At 40.6% G+C, this 25051-nt stretch overlaps 1 protein-coding gene across 4 annotated transcripts in view; it reads right to left on the bottom strand.

The window, feature by feature from the left end:
• The window catches only part of Simc1 (SUMO interacting motifs containing 1), a 55445-nt gene extending 30817 nt beyond the window's left edge, over positions 1 to 24628 (bottom strand). For 3 of the 4 annotated variants that reach the window (XM_074058691.1, XM_074058692.1, XM_074058693.1), the window contains exons 1-2: positions 24363 to 24628; positions 2578 to 3990 (exon numbers count right to left, since the gene is read on the bottom strand). In XM_074058691.1, the coding sequence (XP_073914792.1) occupies positions 2578 to 3990; positions 24363 to 24491 (1542 nt within the window). In that variant the 5' untranslated portion in view covers positions 24492 to 24628. The remainder of the gene's footprint in view (positions 1 to 2577; positions 3991 to 24362) is intronic. The other variant, XM_020171072.2, reaches the window with a different exon arrangement.
• Positions 24629 to 25051: the final 423 nt, after the last annotated feature.

The following is a 25051-nucleotide window of genomic DNA, read 5'->3' as shown; positions in this document are numbered from 1 at the left end:
TGTCTGATAGCACTAGGGATGATCTTTAAAATATTTAAAAATGTTTGGTAATAACCAAGCACTATTTTTAAAATCAGAAAATATTTACTAATTTTAAAACAGCTAACAGCAACAAAAAATGCAACAGTGTATGCTATGAGAGTAAAACAGTGATGCTGGGACACCCATCCAGAAGCTCTTCTGGAGAAGAGAGCAGCTGGCTTTCCTCATGTGGAAATCACGTGTGGTTCCCTGAGCTCACCAATAAGAGACTATCACTGCACAGGGCATGTAATGAGAGTTGAAAATGAGAGAAGGAAAAAGAACAAAACTTTTGCTTTGATGAATATTTTTACAAGTGAGGTACCTTGCAATACTGAATTTGAATTTGTATTAATTTTTTTTGCCTTCAAATAAGGCCATCTACAAATGAACTATTTTGTATTTTGATGCTCACATCTGTAATGGAAATAATTTGTATGTGTGTATAGAATCAGGGACTGAATCCAGGGCCTTGTGCTTGCTAGGCAAGCACTGTACCACTGAAGCTACAGCCCTAGCTCTTTTATTTTTATTTTATTTTATTATTTATTTTGTGGTACTGGGGTTTGAACTTAAGGCCTCATACTTGTTAGGCAGGCATTCTACCACTTGAGCCCTTTTTTGTGTTGGGTATTTTTGAGATGGGATCTCATGAACTATTTGCCCAGACTGGCTTTGAACCTCCATCCTCCTGAGCTTTCCCTTCCAAAGTAGCTAGGATTACAGGTGTGAGCCACTGGCACTTGGCTTATTTTGTTTTAGAGATAGGATCTCATCTGACTTTGCCTGGGTTGGCCTTGAACTCACAATTCTCTCATCTCCACCTCCCAAACAGCTGAGATTATGGCATGTACCATTATGCCTGGCTAAGGAAACAATTTTTTGTGTCTGTGGTGCTGGGATGGAACCTAGGGCCCCTGTGCACACTAGTCATGTGCCCTACCACTGAGCTATATCCCCATCCCTGAAACAAATAAAGGCATTAGTATAGGCTCCGAAATGTATGTACTTATCTTTAAGTCAAAGAACTCCATGATATTGGCATTATGACTCTTTTGAGCTAAGTGTATGAGTGACTCAGAGAAGTTAAGAACAATGGCTAAAATGTGTCAATGGTAGAAACTAGCTGAAATGTTCTAGGAGGGAAATGAACTCCTGAAGAAGGATATATTGAAAGCCCCAAAGAAATCAGAAGAGACAGAGAAGATTTACAGATGTATCCTAGATGGCTGAAAGTTTTTCTCAAGGTAAGGCAATGAAGATGAAGAAGATAAATCTACTTTGGCCAACCTGCCAACTCCTAGTCTAGCTATGAGCACACAGAAGGGGAACTGCCTCCCCTGTTGTTGCAGCACCTCAGAGCACCACAGCCTTGACTGGAAGTTAAGAAACTCTCCAAGAACCCAGGTTGCTCCTGATTATGGACAGATGTTTCACCAACCTGAGACAAACCCAAAGGAAGGGGGGAAAGAAGAGCTAGTCATTTAGAAGGAAGAGACATAAATGTGAACTTCTGGCACCTGCAAGGCTGATCACTGACTGCTCCAAAAACAGCATGTCTTTTGACTTACTTCAAGCCAATCATCATCATCTTTTTTTTTTTTTTTTTTTTGATAAAGGGTCTCATCATGTAGCCCAGGCTGGCCTGGAACTCTGTGTAACCTAGGCTGGCCTCACATTTACAATACTCTTACCTCCATCTCTCAAGTGCTGATTACAGGCGTGCACCACTATGCCTGGCCTTAAGCTAGTCTTTCCATTTTGCTTTTGTGGTACTGGGGCTTGAACTCAGGGCCTTCACTTTGAGTCATTCCACCAGGCCTATTTTTGTGAAGGGTTTTTCAAGATAAGGTCTCACAAACTATTTGTCTGGGCTGGCTTCAAACTGCGATCCTCCTGATCTCTGCCTCCTGAGTAGCTAGGATGACAGGCATAAGCCACTGGCACCCAGCTAAGCCAGTCTTCTTAATGTTGGGAATGGAGTTCTTGATAACAAAACAAAACAAAAAACCCTTCATACTGTAGAACTTTCCCTTACACATCTAGTTCAGTTCTCATAGGCCAATGAAGACCAATGGGAAGTAACATTCCCACTATGGTCTTAAAATTGAAATCATACCCCCAAATTCAGAATAATAATCTTTGTGGCACTAAAGTGACAAGAGTATTACTTTCTCCTGTGATTTGTGAGCTGTAGTAAGAGCATCAGAAAGAGAAAGTCAGAGGAATGGAAGATAAGAATTTGACAAAGGCCTATGATGTACCAACCATGAACAAGCACTTTACATGTTATTTCACTTAGTGATCCTGTGAGGTTGTTTGTACCTCCATTTTGTAGATAGGACGGCTAAGGCTCATGAAGGTACAATGCTAGCTTTTAAGTGTGGGGCACAATTTGAACCCATACTGATTCCCTTCACTATTAGGGAAAAGATTAAAAAAAAAGTTCACTTGTACTTAGCCTGTTCTCTCATGTATGGACTCAAGACATAGTACCCTTTACCAAAGGCCCATGGAAAGGACACCTAATCCCCTGGGCAAGATATGACAGCTCACCTCTCGGGTGTCTTTATCCGGAATTAGCGTTTGGAAGAAGAGGTGATGTACTGGAGGTCGCAAGAAGTACTTCAGTCTATGCAGGCAGGGTCTGTTGTATACCCCACTTTGTGGTATTCGTGCTTGTACCTGGGCAGACTTGGAGGTGGCAGATTCTGACAGTGATACCTCTTTTTTGGGTGGGGTTTTTGTGGCAGAAAGCCAAGGAACTTTTTCTAAGCAAGTGTCAGCCTGTGGACTGGGGGAGCAGCTGGGAGAGGATGGAGCTGAGATATCCATGGGAGTATCATGATACTGTACATCATTCTGGGGAGAATCAGGTCTGTCTTGTGGTAAGTGAGATAAGTCTCCTGGTAAATGCGACACATCTCCTGGTGAGTGTAGCACATTTGGTAAGCCTGGCCTATGTCCCAGTGACTGTGATGCATCGCCTGGTAACTGTGACTGTGGCATGTCTCCTGGTGATTGTGGAACATCTTTCAATGACTGTGGCATGTCTCCCATTGACTGTGGCAAGTCTCCTAGTGACTGTAGTACATCTCTCGGAGACTGTGGCATATCTTTCTGTGACTGTGGCATGTCTTGCAGGTGTGCCACATCTTGTGGATGTGATAGGTTTTGAGGTGGGCCTGGTACACCTTGAGGTAGACCCAGAGAGTCTTGAGGTGGGCTTGGTGGGTGCTGAGGACACCATGGTGAGTCTTGAGGTGGACTTGGCACATTCTGCTGAGGGCATGGCACATTTTGAGGAAGGCATGGCACTTCTTGAGGTGGATGAGGCAAAGCATGAGGTTGGCACTTCACACTCTGTGATGGGCATGACAAGGCTCGTGGTGGACATGAGGAGGCTCGTGGTGGACATGGTGAGGCCCTTAAGGAGCATGGCAAAACTCTTAGTGGGCATGGCAAGGCTTGTAGTGGGCAAGGCACATCAGAGGGCAAGGATACCCTCTGATTGCTGCTGCTATTATTATTGCTTGCTGGAGACAGGGAGCTAACATCTGAAGACAACTGTAGGCTTGCCAAGAAGCCAAGGTCACCTTTGAATGTGGTTGAGCTACAATTTGGCTCCACTGGACAAACAGAGTTCTGACTGATAGATGGAGGAGGGTGAGGACCTTCAAATGTTGTTTCTTCCAACAGATCCAAATCCACAGGATCACTGTTAATGATTCTCCGTGTTGCAGGCCGAGACCCTCTGTCTCCTCCGCTCTCTGTAACCTCTTTGCCTGAGAGGCTGGCACATGTCTGAAGGCTGGCTGGCTCCTTCTGGGAGGGAGTGACAGGTTCTAAAGTCAAATCGAGAGTGGCAATAGGTCTATTTTCTTCCTCACTTCTCGTCAGGTCAATCACACAGTGTCCACTGCGATCTTTTGCCCTCTGTCTGGTTTCTCTAGTCAAGTCAATGAAGTCCTGTTGAGGGACAGTGAGAAGAAAAGAGGTGAAGAGGGGAGTGTCAGCTTTATTTGAGAAGAATGGTATTTTGGCTTTTCAAAATGAGCATTATTTGATGTCAGTTCATGGATCATTTGCCCATCTTATTATATACATAAGCACTAGTTTACTTTCTATGCTTAACATTCTGCTAGCATCATAGAGTCACAGCTGTCAATTTCTACACCCTCTAAATTATCCAAATGCCAGATACGTGTTAAGTGGGAGTGCAGGGGGAAATTTTTTGTGGCCAAGGAGGACAGGAGAGTAGTGGAGAATATTCCAGTCTTCACAAAACAAAAAGCATACTTGTTTGGAAAGCAAATACACAGGATAACCTACGACAGAAACTAAACAAGAAGGTAAGCCAATATAAGGAGACCGATGTGCTAAGAACATGTCGGATGTTTTCATATGTCTTAAATTTCCCCAATGACCCTTGGGGTAATTATCATCTCCATGATACACATGTGAAAACTAGAGTTTCCAGGGGTGAGGTTATTTACCTAAGGATTTAGCTAACTAGTAGAGAAAAATTCAAATCCAGATTTGTCTCCTTCTTTCCTCCATTAGGCCTAGGAATGTACAACTTTATTCAGTATGCAATCAGCTTAAAATGAGATTCAGAAGATAATGCAATAGGGTTTATAAAACTAGTAGATCTGAGCCCTACCTAGAGTAATTAATGGAAACCTCCTCTCTCTGCTCCCATTCCTTGGCAATTTGATTAGGCAATTACCAGGTCTGATGATGCCAGCCAGGGGTACTCTCCTCAATCTCTATGCCATGAGCATGGGACAATATTGCTGTAGTTTCCAGGTGTCTTTTAACCTGTTTGGGTACATTAGGGTCCTTGGGCTGGCAAGGCTACCATTGCTACCATAGCAATGGCTACCATAGCCATTATGCTATTTCTGGTAAGAGATGTGATGTCACTATTGTCAACAGCACCAAAACCAGGGTGCACAATTCTGGGTGGGTCAAGAGAGAAGCTGGCACATACTTAATCCTAGACTAGGAAGTCTTTGGTGAAATTTAATGCCTCATTCCCAGGATATAGTGTCACTGCTTTCGATGACAGTGCACAGCCAGCTGAAGGTCTGAATTCAATCAGATGCCTTTTCTTTTCTCTCTTTTGCCTTATTGCAATGGTTAAGACATCCAGTATAATTCTGAATAAAAGTAGTGAGAGCAGATATTCTTGCCTTGTTTTTGAGCTTAGAAGAATTTCAGATGTTCACTGTTAAATGTTAGCTATGGGGTTTTCTGACCCCCTTTATCGGGTTAAGGACTTTCCTTTCCTACTTGTTGATTTGAATAGGAAATGACTTAAATTTTGCCAAATGCTTTCCCTACATCCATCGGTTTTTCTTCCCTTTTCCTATTAATATTAGAATTTATGTTTTTTTTTTTTTTTTTTGCGGTACTGGAGCTTGAACTCAGGGCCTTCACCTTGAGCCACTCTACCAGCCCAGGCTTTTTGGAGATAGGGTCTTGTGAACTATTTGCCCAGGCTGGCTTTGAACCACGATCCTCCTGGTCTCTACCTCCTGAGTAGCTGGGATTACAGGTATGAGCACTGGCGGCCGGCAGTTTACTTTTCTAACGTTAAATTAACCCTGCAGTCCTGGAAATAGACTGGCAATCCTTGATTATGGTGTATTATTTTTTCTTCATTGTTAGGCTTTGTTAAGAATTTTTGCATGTTCACAAGGGATCGTCACTTTTCTGTTCTTGTAACTTTTTTTTTTCTGGTTTTGCTAGCAGAAAACTACATTCACAAAATGATTTGAGAATTATTCTTGTCCTTTCTATTTAGGTTGTGGTGGACTAGTACTATGTCTTCCTTAAATCCATTCACCAGTGAAATTATCCACACCTGTAATTTGCTTTGTAGGAAAGTTACAAATTAAAACTACAAATTCACTTTTTAGTAGCCAAAGGGCTATTTTTTCTATTCCTTATTTTTGACTTGTTTTTTAGAAATTTGTCCATCTCATCAAAATTGTCAAATTTATTGGCATAAAACTGTTCTTAATAGTCCCTTATCAACTTTGTAATTCTGCACCCTGTATAGATTTATTCCTAATTCCTGTTTTTAGTCCCAATATTGGTAACTTGTATCCTCTGTATTATTGTCCCTACTCAGCCCAGCTAGAAGTTTATCAATTTTATTGATATTTTCAAAGAATCAGGTTTTCAATTTCATTTCTTTTGGTTATCATCATTTCTTTCCGTCTACTTACTATGGATTTAATTTGCCCTTCCTTTTCTAGCTTCCTAATGTGGACACTTGGATCAATGATTTTAGACTTTTTGTTTGTGGTGTAGTGGATCAAACCTAGAACCTTGTGCATGCTAGGCAAGGGCTCTACCACTGAGCTACGCATCTGGCCCTTTTTTTGGGTGGTACCTGAACTTAAGGCTTTGCTAGGCAGGCACTCTGTACTTGAACCAGGCCCCGGTCCTTTTTGCTTTAGTTATTTTTTGTATGCTCAGGCTGGCTTGGACCACAATCCTCTTACTTATGCTTACCCCATAGCTAGATGACAGACGTGCACCACCACACCTAGGTTTATTATAGGTTGAAATGGAATCTCTTGAACATTTTGCCTGTGTTGGCCTTGAACTGCAATCCATCCAATCTCTATCTCCCAAAGAGTTAGGATTATAGGTGTGAACTACTATGTCCAACCAGTTCTTGGTTTTTTGAAACAGTCTTGCAATGTAGCTCAGACTACTTTTAAACTCACTGTGTAGCCCAGGTTGGCCTGGAATTCTCAATCCTCCTGCTGCCACCTCCCAAGTGCTGGGATTATAAATGCGCACCACCACACCTGGCTTAGACCTTTTTCTTTTTCTAACATTAGCAACTAAAAAATTCACTGTAAATACTGTTCTGTCTTCATTCCGCAATTTAAAAAATGCAGTCATTTTATTATCATGTAGTTGTTACTTTTATTATGGTCAGAAAACATTTTAATATTTTTAAATATGAGACTAGTTTTATCTCCTAACACATGACTTACCTTGATGAGTCTTTTTTGTGCACTTGGGGAAAAAAACGTGTATCCTGCAGTTGTTGGTTATAGTTCTGTACATGTCAATTAGGTTATGGTAGTTGATGGCGCCTTTCAATTTTTTTAATTTTGGGGGGATCCAGTTGTGTTATCAATTATTGAGAAAGGTGTATTACAATGTCCAACTATGATTGTGTCTTTTACAATTTACCCTTTAGGACAGTTAGCTTTTCTTCAAGTATTTTGAAACTCTGCTTATTACACATACACACACTTATAGTTATTTCATCTTCTTAATGTATTAGCTCTTTTATCCTTGTGAAAGATTCTCCTTGGTCTTCAGCTATCTTCCTTCTGTTGATGTCTATTTTTGCTCGTTTTAATAGAGCTACTCTGAATTTCATATGCATGCTTACATGACATATTTCTATCTGTTCACTTTCTTTTTCCTTTTTTGGTGGTACTGTGGTTTAAATTTGGGGCATTGCAGTGGCTAGGCAGGTACTCTACCACTTGAGCCATGCTTCCAGCCCTCTGTTCACTTTCAATGGATTTGTGTTTTTGTTTTTTGATCTTACTATTTTTTGATCTCAGCATTTCGTGCTTGCTAGACAGTTGCTCTACCACTTGAGCTGCACCCCAGACCTGTATTTGTGTCTTTATTTAAAGTATGTCTTATATACATAGTACATCTTATACAAATAGCACATAGGTGGTTCTTACTTCTTTTGTCCACTCTGACAATCTTGCCTTTTGACTAGAATTTTGGGTCCATTTATACTTATCTATTTGTTTTTCAAATCTGCAGTCATGCCATCTACTTCCTATTTATCCCACCTATTCACTGTTCCTCTGTTCCCACTTTCCTTTCTGCTAGCCTCATTTTGGCATTCCATTTTAATTTCTCTGTTGGCTTTCTAGCTATACCTCTTCAAGTATATTATTATTATTAGTGGCTGCTCTTGGGACTTCGGTATATAAATTCAATTTTTTCCAGGGTGCTTAAAAAAAATATTGGATTACTTAGGGTAAAAATACAGGAACCTTACAAAATACCATTTTCCCTACCCCCATCCTATATTTTTTGGTATACATTTTACTCTTTATTTCTTTTATAATTGTTTTTTTCTTTTTTGGTATACATTTTATAAACACTTATGTGTTATATCTGCATACACTGTATTCATCAATATAGTATTACTATATTTGTCTTCAAGCAAATAGTATTAAAGAAATTAACAAAAATGTTATATTGTTTTTACGTGCATGTTTACAATTTCTGATGCTCTTCATTCCTTTGTGTAAATACAAATTTCCATTTGATGTTAAAACTTCAGCCTAAATTTCTTGTAGTGCAGGTGTTCTAGTGAAAATTCTCTCAGTCTATTTATTTTTAAATGTTTTTAATTTTGCCTTTAGTTTTGAAAAATAATTTTGTAGACATAAGAATTCTTGGCTGAAAAGTTGCCTTCTTCCATTGTCTATTTCAGTCCAATGTTTTTCAATCTCCACAGTTTAATGAAAAGTCAGTTGTTAACTGCATCACTGCTTCCTATGTGTAACAGAATTTTTCTCTGGGCAGAGTGATGTTCTTTATGCTTGTTTTGCTTCGAGTTTGTTGTACTTCTTGGATCTGTAAGTTTTTCCCCCCACCAAATTTGAGGAAATTCTAGTCATTGTTTCTTCAAAAATTTTTTCTAAAACCTATCCTGCCCTCCAAGACTCCAATTACACATACTTTTGGATTGCTTCATATTGCCTGACATGTCTGCGAGGTTCTAGTCAATTTTAATCTCCTTCCCACTCTATTATCCACTGATTTATCTGTAACTTCCCATTTCTTTTGCCAATCTGTTTAATCTCTCCAATCTTCTGTTGAGTCTATTTAGTTTTTTTTTAGTTTTATTTCTCTGTTGAAGATTTTCTATTTATTCACTTATTGATTTATATTTTATCTATTTTTGGCAGGTTTTGAACACAGGGCTTGTGCTTCTTAGGCAAGTACTCTACCACTTGAGTCATGTACCCAGCCATGATGGCATATGTTCTTTAACTTTTTGAACACATTCTTGAAGTTTTTGTTAAATCCAAGCCTTAACCTTAGAGTATGTTCTACTGACTGCTGACTGTCCCCTGCCCCCTGCCCGGGCCTCACATTTCTGCGTGCCTAGATGATGGGTTTGTGTCTAAGAAGTGCATGTGTTTTGTTGTCACTCTAATAAATACTTCATTTGCTTGGACTGAACTGCAAACTTTGTCCCCCTTGCACAGTGTGGGCACTGGTATCTGTTCTGGTTTCCAGCTGCTGTTATACACAGGCCCTCAGGCAGGAGAGTAATCCCCACTGTGCCTGCATACTTTGGCTTTCAGCCAAGTATTTGGGCAGAGATTACAGACAAATTTTGGGGTTTAGCTTTCTTGTGGTTTATCTTGTTTCTAAGGAGTCCTCTCTCATTTTTGCCACTCAGCCAGCCCTGACCTCTGTCCTGACATTTCAAGGACACTGAACTTCAGCTTTCTGCCACCCAAGCTGTGACTGCGGAATGCAGTCAGTTAAAATAGCAGTGAATTCACAGACAGTGCCCATACAGCTATCTTGCAAAAATAGGTTCCTCTCTCCTAGCTGCCTGGTTTTCCACTGGGCCCTCAAGAACTTTGCCAAAGAACTTCCTAGATTAGTGTAGAATCCAGTCGCACTGCTTTCAAATCTTGAAAAGGATTATGGCTGTCCTCTTTGACGATCCCACAGCAAACCACACACATGTCTATCACAGAGCATTTTGCAGAGTACTTGGTTATCCTCTCCCCTGTTACACAATAACCTTTTGTGTTCTGTATTCTTGGTACCTAGATGGTATCTTGGATGAGACAAATGATAAATGAGTAAATCTAATCTGATAATTCTCACTGATTTATCCTCTTATCTCATTGTTTTCTTTTAATCCTAATTAATTTGCATGTCCACCACAGATTACTCTACTTAAACTTTCACAGATAACAGATTATCTTTCTGATTTCAATAGTTAAATTGCCAGAGAGAAGAGAAATACAGATGACTAAGGCTCTCCAACATTTGTCATTTACACAGTGAAACTACTCAGTAAGTCCATCAGGTCCTGTTCCTCTGTTCAACTCTAGTTTCAGACCTAGATATTTCACAACCACTCCGTGACATGATCATTCACATTTTATAACTAAAAAAACCTTTAGGTTCAGCTTAGAAAGCTGAACACTTACCTTCTGGGGTTCTGGATTGCTTAAAAAAATTTTTTTCTCCCTTTTTGGGAACACTGGGGTTTGAACTCATGGCCCCATGCTTCCTAGGCAGGTGCTTTTTACCACTTGAGCCACTCCACCAGCCCATGCACTGTTTAAATTGGAAGTCTCAGATTCAGCTATACCAGCACTCTGCTGGCCCAAGGCTTGGTTCCTGCCTATGTTGCTTGTAATGGGATTTGCTGTTCACTACTCTAGTTTCTGTTGTAGTTTTTGGGTTAATTTCTCTCTTAGAAGATTTTGTTAACTCCTGACAGCCCAGCAAATAGGAAAAATTAATTTTATTCAGGATTTAGTTATCTTTCTTTTTAGTGGCAGGCTCTTCAAAGATGGCTACAATGCTAAAGGCAGAAGTTCCCTGTCCAGCTTCTTCACAATATCTAGGATACCAGTTGCTTATTTTTCTCATTAGGGTCTACTCTAGTCCCAGTGACTCCACAGAATCAGACACATGGCAAAATGCTCATGAGATGTCAGTTGAAATTTAAATGAAGTAATTTTGAGGGAAAGCTCATCTTTCACACCTCACTATTTGCCTGTTGTGGTCATTTCATATCATATAAATGGAATCCTCAAATATGTGGCACTTTGTGTCTGGCTTCTTTAACTTAGCACAATGTTTTCAAGATCCATCTATGTTGCAGCACACATCAGTACTACTTGTTAGATGGAGATACCATTATTCTGTATTCACTCAGTTGATAAATGTTTACTGGAAACATTTTCACTTGACTGTTATGAATAATACTATGAACATTTGTGTACAAGTTTATGTGCAAACATAAGTTTCCAATTCTCTTGGTTATATGCCTAGGAAAGCATATGCCTAGGAAAGGTCATATGGTAACTAGAACTTCAGAAGAAACTGCCAAATGTTTTCCAGAGTGGTTGTACCATTTTACATTCCCACTGTTAATGAGCGAGTAATCCAATTTCTCTCCATCCTTGCCAGAATTTGGTGTTTTCACTGTATGTTTCCTTTCTATTAAGGTTAGTGTTCTTTATATATATTCTGGATATTAGTCTGTGTTACATGTTACTTATAAATAATCTCCCACTTTGTAGTTTGTATGTTCATTTTTCTTAACAGGGAAATTTTTTTTTCATGAAGCCTAATTTATTTATTTATTTTGTCTTTTATGGATTGTGTTTTTAGAGTCATATCTAAGACCTCTCTGCTTCACTTCAGGTCATGAAGATTTACTTATGTTTTCTAAAAGCTCTGTCATTTCACATGTACATCTATGATCCATTTTTAGTTAACGTTAAGAAATTATGCTAAGATAGTCTTTTTTTCTCCCTTTTTAAATTGTACTATTGTACTGGGTATACATTGTGACATTTACAAAAGTTCATCTCTAATTAATTTTGATATAAGGTGTGAAATTTATGTCAAGGTTATTGGGGTGTTTTTGCCTTCAAATGTCAAATTATTCCAACATCATTTGTTGAAGTTACTTTTCTTCCACTGACTTGCTTTTTGCACCTTTGTGAAAAATCAATTTGCTCTACTTGTCTTTGTCTATTTTGAGATGTATTTCATTCCATTGTCTATGTTTCAATTCCTGGCTGGGTCTGTAGTTCAGTGGGAGAGCACTTGCCTAGCACGTGCAAGGACTTGGGTTCGATCCACAGCACTGCAAAAAACAAAACAAAATAAGTTATCCTTCCTATATGCCAGTTCCTCCACCAATACCGTACCCTGTGACCACTGTAGTTAAACAGTAAATCCTAAAATCAAATAGTTTTATTCCTCCAACTATATTCTTTTCTCAAAATTGTTAATCTAGTTCCTTTGACCTTCCCCATTAATTTTAGAAACATCTTACCTACATGTATGGAGCATCATGCAGAGATTTTGTCAAAAATTAAGTTAAATCTATATATCAGTTTGAGGGAGAAATAACAACTTTAGTATGGTGAGTCTACCAATCTAAGAACATAATACCTTTCTACATTTATTTAGGTCTTTTCTTTCAGTGGTATTATTTAGTTTTCTGCATGCTGATTCTATAAATTTTGTTAGATTCATAACTAAGTAATTTTGGGGGATGTAATTACAAATGGCATTGTGTTTGAAATTCAGGTTCCAATTATTTATTGCTAGCATATAGAAATATGACTGATTTGTGTTGAATTTGTGTCCAGTGACCTTGTTAAAACTCACTTTGTTCTAGGACCCCCTCCCCTGCTCTTGGCTAAATTCTTTAGTAGATTTTCCATGTAGACAGTCGGGCCACTTGAGAAATAGAAGTTTTATTTCTTTCTTTCCAATCTGCAAGCCTTTTATTTCCTTTTCCTGCTTATTGCCCCAGCTGAGAGAGACTTTCAGTACCATTTGATTAGGAGTGGTAAGATCAAAAATCATGGGCCTGTTTCCGGTCTTAGGAGAAAAGCCAGTCTTCCTCTCTTCTTTCTAGCATTAAGATGGCCACCGTGAGGTGAGCAGCTTTGCTCCATCACACTCTTTTGCCATGATGCTCTGCCTCATCCCAGCCCCAGAAACACTGAAGTCAGCGAACTATGGACTGAAACCTCTCACCCTGTGATCCGAAATAAAATTTCCTCATTTGAGTTGTTTTTGTCAGTTACTCTGCCACAGTGACACAAAATTAACACACAAATAATCATCTGAAAAGGCCAAAGAAAACATTTGATAACATTCAACAGACTTTCTCAAAAATAAAAAAAAATCGAAGTAGAAGTAGAAGACAACTTCCTTAATCCATAAAAGTTATCTACAAAGTATATGTAGCAAACACTGCAGCCTATGATGAGGCACTGAAAACACTCCCTTTCAAATCAGGAATACAACATAAGAGCCTGTTATCACCAATTCCATCCGGCACTGTCATGCAGAGTAAGAAAATACAAAAAAGATATACAAAGTATGAAGATCTGAAAGAATAAAACTGTTTATATGGATAATTATATACATGAAAAAGTCAAAAGAATTTACATAAAGATTAGTGTGTTTAACGAAACTGTTGGATATAAAAATCATTTTTTCCCACAATGCATCATCCCACAGGAACTCATTCATGTTGTTTTAAATATGAATCATATCCCTTAGGGCAAAATTCCATGCAACTACATAAATGGTATCTGATAAATATACACTTAGCTCTCCTGTATCTGTGCATTCTGCATGCTGGATTCAATAAGCTGCAGATGGAAAATATTCAGAATGTTTCAGTCTATGATGGACCACATACACAACAGAGATCTTGTAAGATTATAATGGGGCTGAAAAATTCCTATCACCTAGTAACAGCACAACAGTCCTAATGTAACATATGATTCCTGTGTTTGTGATGATGCTGGTGTAAACAAGCCTACTCTATTGTCAGTCACATAAAAGTATAGCACATTTGGTTATGTACACTACACAATACTTTGTAATGAAAATAAACACTATGCTTTTGGCCTATGTATTTACATACTATACTTTTTATTGTGATTTTAGAGTATATTCCTGCTGCTTATGACCTAGCAAGTGCAAGTCCCTGAGTTCAAACCCCAGTACCTCAAACAAAAAGTACATGAGGCTGTTATATCAGCAGAAGCAACCATACATCTGTGATAACTGTGTCTTGATTACAGCAACAGGCAATGTCAAGTGATTGGCCTATATAGGTCTACCATCTAGATTTATGTAGGTATACTTTATCATGCACATAGTGGCAAAGTCACCTAATGACATGTACCCCCATTGTTTAATGAAGTATGACTGTATTTATCTGGTTGTATTTCTGGGCTCTCTATTCTGTTCTATTGAACTATTTAGCTATTCTTTTGCAATATTACTGTCTTGATTACTGCAGCTTTATAGCAAGTCTTGAAGTTGGATAGTGTTAGTCCTCTGAGTTTGCACTTCAAATTCAATACTGAATTGGCTATTCTCAGCCTTTTGTTTCTCCATACAAACTTCTGTTCATGTCCACAGAATTAAATTGTTGGGATTTTGATTAGGACTGCACTGAAGCTACAGATTGAGTTGTGAAGAACTGACATCTTGACAATATTTTGTTTTCTATCCCTAAACATGAAATGTTTCTCCATTTATTTCTTTAGTTCTATAATATCTTTCATTGCAGTTGAGTTTTTCCTTATATGGATCCTGTACATATTTTGTTAGATTTATATCTATTTTTCATTTTCAACTTTGTAGTAATAGTTATAGTTTCAGGAAGTTTTAAAAAATCAATTCCTTTTGATTTTCTGCATAAACATCATGTCTTCTGTGAACAAAGGCAATTTTATTTCATCCTCCCCAATCTGTATGCCTTTTCTTGTCTTATGTCCAGTACAATGCTGAAGTCCTTGCCCCGTTCCTGATCTTGGTGGAAAAGCTTCAAGTTTCTCACCATTGAGTATGATGTTAGCTATCGGTTTTCTTTCTGTTTCTTTGTTTTTTGGGGGAAGGGGCAGTACTGGGAGGTGAATGCAGGGCCTTGTGCTTGCTAGGCAAGTGTTCTACCACTTGAGCCATGCTTCCAGTCCTTTTTGCATTGGTTATTTTTGAGATAGGGTCTCACTTTATGTCCAGGCCAGCCTGGATGATGGTCCTTGTATTCATGCTTCCCCCATCGCTAGGATGACAGACTTGTGTTGCTGTGCCCAGCTTTTATTAGTTTGTGAGATGGGTCTCACAAACTTTTTGGATTATAGGCATATGCCATCACACCTGGCTTACAAGACCATACATTCTAAGAATAGAATTGTATTTTGCAACTTGCTTTTTTCTACTTCACCATATATGTATAGCATCCCTATACAGTGTTCCCTTGGAAACTTGATGTGAGGTCTGCAAGTCTGCCCCAGGATTTTCAAGATTGATACTAGTGATTGTAAATCTGCTTGATCAGTATTTGGTTGACCTAATTCAGTTTCCTTCTTTATCAAGCAGTGATAATAACAGTACCTACCTCATGGGTTGCAGTGAAGATTACATGAGTTCACCCAAGCAAAGCACTTAACATACTGTCTGGCATAAATTCCAGCGGTGGTGCTCACCATGATTAACATGCTCAACACTACATAACCATGATTCAGAATCAAGATAGTAGCTCCTTCATAAGCAAGGCACAGAACAAAGAAAACTAACTTTACTCCCAAGAAGAAAACCTCATAAAATGAAGGTTATAGTGTGCTTCTAATTAGGAATACTTCATGATACTTCATGAAGATATTATTTCTTCTCCAGTTAACATATGAAGCTATGGCAATGGTTCTGAACTGATGGCAATTTTATACTCCCCCCATCCATCCCCTCAGTGTTACAATGCTTGGCTAGCATAGCAAGGCCCTGGGTTCCATCCCTAGCACTGTAATGATAACAATAATAATTAATAAATGGGCACAAATAGTCAAGAAAATTGGAAGAGGGGATTAAGGACAGGTAATTATTCTATTAAATACTAAAAGATTTTTATAAAACTGCAAAAATTGGACTGGAGAAGTGGCTCAAGCAGTAGAGATCCTGCTTTGCAAGTGTGAAGTCCTGAGTTCAAACCCCAGTCCCATGAAGAAAGAAAATAAAACTGCAAAAATAAAACAGTAGTTATTGCACTGAAAATTCAGAAATCAGTAAAACATAATAGAAATACCAGAAATAGATATAAGTATATAGTTTGGTATAAAATGTTACAAATAAGTGGAAAAAGAGAAGACATGATTAGTACCATATTTTATAAATGGTCATAGCATATTTTATAAATTCTAGTGTCTGGCATGTTTCCTCCATGCTTGTGCAATCAGGATTCATCTTATAAGTAATGTGTGTGTTCCATGTGGTAGTACTTCTTTTTTCCAGAAAAGCTGTTATTAAATTGACAATAAGTCTTTGACCTGATGCTGTCTTAGAAATGGGATAATACAACATATGGAACATGGTAATCACAGTTCATGCCATATAAAACATTCCAGATGAATAAGGAACTCCAAGTTATGAGTGATCAGAAGCAGAGGTGTGTGCCTGGAGTCCAAGAAATAATCAGGTATATGAAAGAGACAAAAAATTAAAAAAATGAGATTATAAAAGAATAATAAGGAAATGATAGGAAAATCTCAAAAGACAGGTAAAAATTTGATGAAAGATGTAAATATAAAAACACATTGTCATGATTTGAATCTTAAATGTCCCTGGGGAGGCTCATGTGTTGGAAGCATGGCTGCCAGCCAATGGGCTTTTGGGAAGTGGTTGGATCCTGAGGTCTCTGACCTAATTAATGGATTAATCCCTGGATGGAGTCACAGTATGATGGCATCAGTGGCAGGTGGGGTCTAGTTGGAGGAAGTGGGTCACTAGAGGCATGCAGTATATTTTACAAATATACCTTGGCCCTGTACCCTCTGCTGACTGCCATGAGCTAAGCACCTACCTCTGTCCTGTGCTCTTGGCACCATGATATTATACCTTGCCTTAGCACCCAAAACAATTGGTCCAGCTCACCTTGGACAGAAACCTTTGAAACTGTAAGCCAAAGTAAATCCTTCTTTAAATGACTATTCTCAGGTATTTGGTCACAGCAATGAAAAGTCTGACTAGCATAGAGAACTGTTACTGAGAAGTGACATCATTGCTTGAGTACACATAGTCAAGATCTTTTGGAACTAGCTCATGGGAGGAATTTGGAGAAGTTTGGAAAAGTCGGCTAGATAAAGCCCAGCATGCTGTAAGCAGAGCATAATTGGTGATTCTGGTGGGTGCTTAGAAGACTGGAATGCTGAAAGGAATGCAAACAGTAAATGCTGTGCTCATGAGGTTTCAGATAGAAATGAGGGTTCTATTGGGAATTTGGCCATTTGTTATATTCTGGCAAAGAACTTCTCTACATTTTGTTTGTGTACTGTGGGAGGATGAGCTTAAAAATGACTACAAGGGCCAGGCATGGTGGCTCAGGCTTGTAATCCCAGCTACTCTAGAGGCAGAAGACTGGGAGGATTGAGGATCATGGCTAGCCCAAACAAAAAGTTAGTGAGACACCCATCTCAACCAATGAGGTGGATATGGCACATGTCTGACACTCCAGCTACTCAGGAGGTATAAATAGGAGGACTGTGGTTCAGGCCACTAGGCAAAAATGCAAGACTATTTGAAAAATAACTTAAGCCAGAAAAACAACAAAAAGGCTGACAAGTCTACCTGACAGAGGAAATTTCAAGGCAGCACAGCATTCAGGGTATTGCTAGTTGCTTTTAGCCAGATTTATAGTGAGAAATGAGAGCAAAAAGCAGAACAGAATGATTTGAAAAGCTTGCAGCTTACCCAAAAAAGTGAGTTTAAAGTTGGGTCCAAGGAAGGCATGGTTATTGAAGAGATTAGTGCCATTAGAAAAGCAGCCAATTACTTTGTACTAGGACAATAGGAAAGATGCCTTGAAGATACCTTAGGAATCAGTTAGCCCCCACCCACTGCATACTCAAGGGTGTAAAAATGTAAACTCATTTAAAAGACTTTCTCTTGAAGAGAGCATTCAGGACTGCCTAGGAAATTATTGCCCCAGGATTCATTTCACCAGGCTCAGTGGCCCAGGAACTCAGAGGCTGATGCAATGGTGGTCCAAGGTGGCCTGGTTACTGTGTGAGCTGGCAGTAGACCTTGGCATTGTCCACCTGATGCTGGCTTTGCAGACATGCAAAATGCAAGTAATTGGGTCATGGAGGCTTCCACTCAGACTTCAAAAGAAAGCCTGAGGAGCCAGGCAATATGTGACAGAGTCAGATTTCCTGCAGGCAGGCCCTGAAAGGGAAATGTATGAGGTTGCAGAAATGAAGCTGAAGAAGCAATGGAGACCCCAGGCAGTTGGAGATGCCAGGAACAGGGGACATTTGCCAAGGAAAGCTACAAAGAGTGAGAAGAGCCTGCCCACTGGAGTGACATGTGGGAATCAGCCAGCAAGGCTTTAGAGGACAGGCTCCCCATGTCCTCTGGAGTTCACATCACGTGCCCCAGATGCTGGACATGGAACTTCATGATTTAATGTTTTCTCTGCTGGGTTTCAGTCTTGATTTAGCCCAATTCCTCCTTACTGTTTTTCTACTCTTCCTTTTGGTATCTGAATGTGTATCTTGTCCCACCACTGTAAACTGGAAGCACATTAACTTGTTTTTGATTCTACAGGGCCTCACAGCTGGAAGTTTGCCTTGAGTCTCAGAGGAGACTTTGGATTTGAAGTTTTGAGCAATACTGGAACTGTGGAGACGTTGGGGGCTCTTAGATGGACTGAATGCATTTTGCATTATGAGAAGGCACAAGACTTTGGGGCTAGGAATGGAATATTATGGTTTGGATATGAAATGACCCCTCAAAAGATTGTGTTAAAGGTTCAGTTCTCAGCTGGTGGATCCAATCATTAAGGCATGATTGGATCATGAAGGCTCTGACTTAATCAGTGGATCAATCCATTGATGGATCCATAATTTAATGGCTATATTGAGATGGCAGAGGTAGAACTGGTTGGAGGAAGTAGGTCACTGAGGGTGTGCCTTTGAAGGGAATCTTGTTCCTGGCCTCTTCCTGTCTCTCATTGCTTCCTGTCTGCCATGAGGTGAGCAGCTTTGTCCCACTATGCGCTCCTCACCATAGCCTACAGCAATGAGGCCAAGAGACTGTGGACTGAAACCCCTGAAAATGTGAGCCAAATCAGATCTTTTATTCTTTCAAATTTTGTGTTAGGTGTTTTGTCATAGTGATGAAAAGCTAACTAATATACAAAGAAAAAAACATAAAAAAGACACACACATAAAAAACGTTAAACTTTATTACTTAAAATACCACAAACTGCTGGGGATTGGCACAAGAGGTAAAGCACCTGTCTAGCAAGTGTGAGGCCCTGAGTTCAAACCCCAATACTTAAAAAAAAAAAAAAAACCCACAAACTTTAAGTTTTTAAAGTTAGTGTAATCCCTATTTTAAAAGTAGAAATTACTTGGAAATTGACAAAATGATTTCAAGCTTATTTGAAAGAATAAGTATTCAAAACTAGCCAAATTCTAAAACAGAAGAAAAACAAAGAGTTTCTTCTGTTTGTAATGAAAACAGCAGGTATTGACTCCAGAATAAAGTCCATATTAAAAATATAGAAAAGTTTTTCATTTAATAAAGGTCCTACTTCAAATGAATGGATGAATAGGACAGGTTATTCAACAAATGATTTTGGGAGACCTCGTTAACCATCTGGAGAGAAAAATTAGATATCCATTTTATCTGTACTCTTTTGAATCTAATTCCACATGGGTCAAAGGATTAAATGTAAAAATATTTTTATAATCTTAGGAGTGAGGAAAACCTTTATGACAACAAAAAAATCATAAAAGAAAAATGACAGAACTACATAAAAATTTAAAACTCCTTTAAAGAAAACTAAAAAGTTGGAAAAAAATCACCTCAGTAACTTAAGCTATTTAAGTGTGTTTGAAAAAGACTGTTATAAATAATAAAGGACTACCTTGTATGTCTCTGAAGTGGAACTAAGAACAAAGGTAAATTTTAACAAAAGATACTCCTCCTGGTTATAGCCTGTAATCCTGGCTACTTGGGAAGTAGAGATGGGGAGGATCATTGTTCAATTAACTTGGGCAAAAATTTCTGAAACCCCATCTCAATCAATAAAAGCTGAGTGTGGTGGCATGTGTCTGTCTGTCACTTCACCTAGAGAAGCCTAAATAGGAGGATTGTGGTCTACATTCTGGGCCAGCCTGGACCCAAAGGGAGACCCTATCTCAAAAATAAAGCAAAAAGGGCTGGGGGACAGGTGTGTGGCTCAACTGGTAGAGGCCTGCCTAGAAAGCGTGAGACCCTGAGTTCAAACTATAGTAGCACCAAAAACCCAAAACAAAAAACAAACATACACAAACACCCTTATTTAAGGCAGCAGTAATTTAGGAAATTACAAGAGTTATAGGAGCTATGAGCCAAAAACCAAGGTCAAAACCCTCCAAACATGTCATATGACACTTTCCCTAGCCTAATGTTCCCTATCCTAATTACTGCTATATTCATTTATCTATTAGTTTACTGCCTTTCTCTACCTAATAGAACATAGCTCCATTGTTATCTTGTTCATTTCTGCTCCCAGGGTCAGACCCTGTGTTCAATAAGTATTTACTGAATGAATAAATCACAATCAAAGAAAAAAAAAGCCCATGAATCTGGTTATCAAGTCAGTAAAGATTAAAAACACAAGAATAACTTATTTTTCTTTCTAACACTATTATGGCTGTTTATAGCTTGTCTCCCCTAACTAAAATGAAACCTCCACCAGGACAGAGACTTGGTTGTGTTCACGGATGTATTACCAGCATCTATTAAAAAAAAAAAAGCCTAGTTGCTGGTGGCTCAATCCTGAAATCCTAGCTACTTGGGAGGTTGGAAGGTTGAGATCAGGAGGACTGTGGTGCAAAGCCCTGAGTTAAAAAACCTCAGTTCCACAAAAAAAAAAAAAAAAAAAGAAAAAGAAAAAGAATGTCCGGTATGTCTAGTATACAATAAGCACTTCACAAACAGACACTGAATAAATTGTCAATAGCTGGGGGTAACTTAGGTAGTGGAGAAAAGGCTATGGCTGATGGTATATACCATCACTGGCATACTACCAGTGAGAATACAATTAGTACTCATTTTGTACATGAAATCTGGTTATACACATTAAAGCTCTGAAAGCAGGACAAACCTTTTCACTCTGTAATCTTGCCTCCAAGAGGAACTTATTACGTAAACATATGAACAAAGGTGCAAAGATTAATTATGAGGGAATTTCACACTGGGTTGTTTAAAATAGAAATCAAGGCATGATTTCCATTTCTAAGAGGTCATAAACATAACTTAAATCCATACAAAGAAATATATTAAAATACTGATGAACACAGGGTATTGATGTAATCCTAGCTAGGCTGAGATCAGGAGGATCAAGGTTCAAGGCCACCCAGGGTAAACAGTTCTTGAGATTCCACCTCCAAAATAACCAGAAGAAAACGGACTAGAGATGTGGCTTAAGTGGTATAGCACGTGCTTTGCAAGCGGGAAGCCCTAAAGTTCAAACCCCAGTCCCACACACACAAAAAGAAAAATTATGAAGACAAGTATTTATTAGTGTCAGGCTAAAAAAACTCATGTGTACAGCAAGACTTCATTTTTGCAAAAACACCTATGGCAGGGTACCTGGGGATGTAGGGGTGTACACATGCATTTGCAGGTAAAAGCTTACAGATATATACATCAAAATGTTAACATTAGTTATGTTTATATGGTGATATCAAGGCAATTTTGGTATCTTCCTTATACATTTCAAAATTTTTATAATTTTATCAACCAGTATTAATTGACTATCTGAAAATGTTCTGTTTTTGTTAAAAAAAAAAAAAAAGCTATCAAAAATGCCAACACACTTCATTAACCGAAAGAAGACTGAAGCTCAGGTTACAGAACCTGGAGTTTGCTGGTGGGGTGGCTCAAGTGGTAGAGCATCTGCTCCAAACAAACAAGCAAGCAAAAAACAAGAACCAGGAGTTCAAAATGTCAACTATAGTCAATAGCTTTCTGATTTCTTGAATTCAAGCAAGTAATTGTCCCTTAGTCAATATTTATTTTTTAAAAAGAAAAAAATACATAAAACTTGCTTTTTAAAATTTCATTGCTTGCTACCCTTGAGGTCTGAGGCCTGGCTTAGAAAGAATACAAAGAGTACCAAAAGTGCCTTTTATGCTAATTAAAAACTTTGAAACAATCCTGCCAGGTGTAAACTGGTATTAATATTCCCAGGCTTGAAATGCTGAGAGGCGATGGAACTTGCCAAAGCCCACAGAGCTGCTTAGGTGGGGGAGCTTGATCTGAACAGAGGTCTAGAAGTTAGAAAAACATGTTTTAGGCCTGTGAATACCTCTGATCTTTTACATGATTATCTTACCACCCTCATCTAATTTTCAAGAAAGATAAAAGAACTGGCTTGGAGCTTTTAGAGAGCTGAAGTAAGTATCTAGAAAAGATTTAAATTGAGCACTGCTTGTCCATCATTTCTAGTCAATTCAGAAGGTTCAAGATCAAAATGCTTTCTTGGGTGGTCAGAGTAGAAAAATAGTGAGAGTCCATCCATGTATGTGTCTTAGGGGCCACCCAGCAGATATAAGGATGACATCTATGTACTGAAGGAAGCTGGATGAGGAAAAACGGACACCACCTGGGTGGAAGGGAAGTAGCAGAAAGGACAGAGTTAAGGGGCTGAGAGAAGGGGCAATAGGAAAGAGGAGAAACTCAGAGGAAAGGCAGTTGTGAGTTACCCTGCAGTATTTTCCCTGCCATCTCTCTCTTTTTTTTAACTCAGAGTATCTGCCTGAAGACCATGATCCTCCTACTTCTGCCTCCCAAGTAGCTGGAACTACAGGCAAGCACCACCATGCCTGGCTTGGCTGAGGTAGGTTCTAACTATTGCAGGGGCTGGCCTTGAGCTGCAATCCTATCTCTGACTTCCAAGTGGCTGGAATTACAGGTGTGAGCCAATTTACCCAGCTTCTCCATACGCTTTTGATCTGAACCATTATTAGGCCGTCACTACTTTCTGTTTGGATAATTCCAAATCTCTCCAGCCCGGACTTTTCTCAGGAGTGAACTCCTTTCAGCTGTCATATCCACCTCATTTCCCATCAGTGCTTTAGGAACAGTAGGTCCAAACTGAATTTAGCCTTTTAGTGGATCACCCTGAGCCTGCTCAAACATCCTTGTGAACTGCTCTCTTTTCCCTCCATTCTTTCATCCAACAAGTAATCATTATTGCTCACATTCTGCCACAGCAGTATCACGAAGTCTGGTCATTTCGTTCATTTGAAAACTCGTCTGTCCATCTTATCAGCTGCCCAACTCAACTAAATTCTTCACTGAGAGGTACTGAGCATCTCTCTTGCTTGAACCATGGCAACACAACAGTCTACCTTAAGTGGTCTGGTCTTGCATGCCAATCATTCTGTAGTGATCGCCTAACATTTAGCTCTGTAAGGGAAACACAAAGGGAGAGGCGCAGAGAGGAGGCTTCAGGACTGCAAACTTTCTAGTAAGGGAAATGGGGGAGCAGAAGCTAGGAGAATTGCTCAAAGGAGTATTTACATAGGAAGCAGGTTGTTTACACCTAACACCAGCTTGACAATTCTTGTATTTCTGGGGTATGGCTTTGAGAGGTTGAGGAGATTGCTGGAAGTTTTCTGATGGAAAGCTGTCTACCTCCACCCCTTGAGTTGGGTACTCAATTACCACTTGCTGAATAAATATATCATCTTCTAGGACAGGGGCCTGAATGTTGTATTCTCCATTGTATCTTTAGCTCCCAGAACATCTGGCTCATGGTAGGGGTTCACTAAGTAGCTGTAGAGAATTCTGGAAAGGCAGGGATCACAGCTATTCTATGCACCTCTTCAAGAACAAGGACAAAGACTGAAGGGGCCTGAAAGAAAAAGAAATCATGCAACTCAGCCCCCACCTCACCCCCGGCCAGATTCCCAGAGGGCCTGGTACATGGTACCAGGCGACATCGATCGCCCTCCATCACCGCTCCAAAATTCGGCCCCTGGCCAGGCAGCAGGCCCCGGAACGCGGCCCCCGCCCGCCCAGGCCCCCGCGCTTTCCTCTCTCGGGCCCGGGCTCCTGGACCTCGCTGCACACATCTGTGCCCACCAGCAGCCAGACAATTACGCGCTCCCGCGCCCCGAGGACCCGCCCTCCGCCCCTCGCCCGAGCTCCCGCCGTCCCGGGCCTGAGCCCGCCGCCCGCCTCCGACTCTGCGAGCCCCGCATCGGGCTCGTCCATGTGCTCGGCTGTCGCGGGCGGGCTGGACCCGGACCCCTGAGGCCCCGTCGTCCCGGCCAGCGCCAACGCCGCCGCCGCCGCGCTCCTGGAGGAGGAGGCCCGAGAGGCCGGGGAGGCGGCGAGGCGGGAAGCGGCTGCACCCGGAGGCGCCAAGCGAAGTGAGGCCGGGTGCGGCCGCGGGTCGCGACTATGCCAGGCCCGAGCTCAGGTGACGCTCTCGGCCACGGCGGGACTCGGCGAGCCGAGATTCGTTCACTCACCACGGTCCGGCGGGGCAGCGCGCCTGGGGTCCGGGACAGGGCCCGGCGGAGCCTCCGCGCCCGGTTTGAACGGGTGCTCCCAGAGCTCTCGGAGCCGCTGTCGTCCGAAATCACGATGAAGTCCTCCATGGCTACCGGTCCCGGCCGAGCCAGCGCGCGGGCGGCCGGCGACCAAAGCGTCGGCGGCAGCGGGTTCCGCTGCTGAAGCGGCGGAGGACCAGGCGGCGGCGGAGGCGGCGACGGCGGCGGCTACGACCCAGGCCATCGCCTCGCTGGCCCCGCCCCTTCCAGCCCGTAACCACGCCCCTCCGCCTGCCCCTCCCCTAGCCACGCCCCCTGGACCGCCGCGGGCGGCTGGGTCCTAGTCGGTGATCGTGCTTTCTGGTGGCGGCACCCATTTTACCTTGCCGACGGGCAAAAAAACAGAAAGGAGAGAGAGAGGAAAGAGAGAGACGCACAGAAAGAGAGAGGAGAGGAGAGAGGAAGTGTGCGGCGAGAGGGGACAAGGGACTGAGGATAGGTGACCTGGCTTCTGGCTGAAGTAGTTGAGCCGCCCCCCTTCTTTGTGCGCATGTGCGAGTTATCTGCGGCATTAAATTCCTAGAAATGGAGCTGTTGGGTCAAAAGCTGTGTTTTTGTTGTTGCTTTGGTAAATGATTACCAAATTACCTGGTAAATTGTATCAATTT

Source organism: Castor canadensis, chromosome 16, assembly GCF_047511655.1.
Source record: "Castor canadensis chromosome 16, mCasCan1.hap1v2, whole genome shotgun sequence".
NCBI lineage: Eukaryota > Metazoa > Chordata > Mammalia > Rodentia > Castoridae > Castor > Castor canadensis.
The sequence above is the reverse complement of the archived record's forward strand: the minus strand, read 5'-3'. Positions and strand labels throughout refer to the sequence as shown.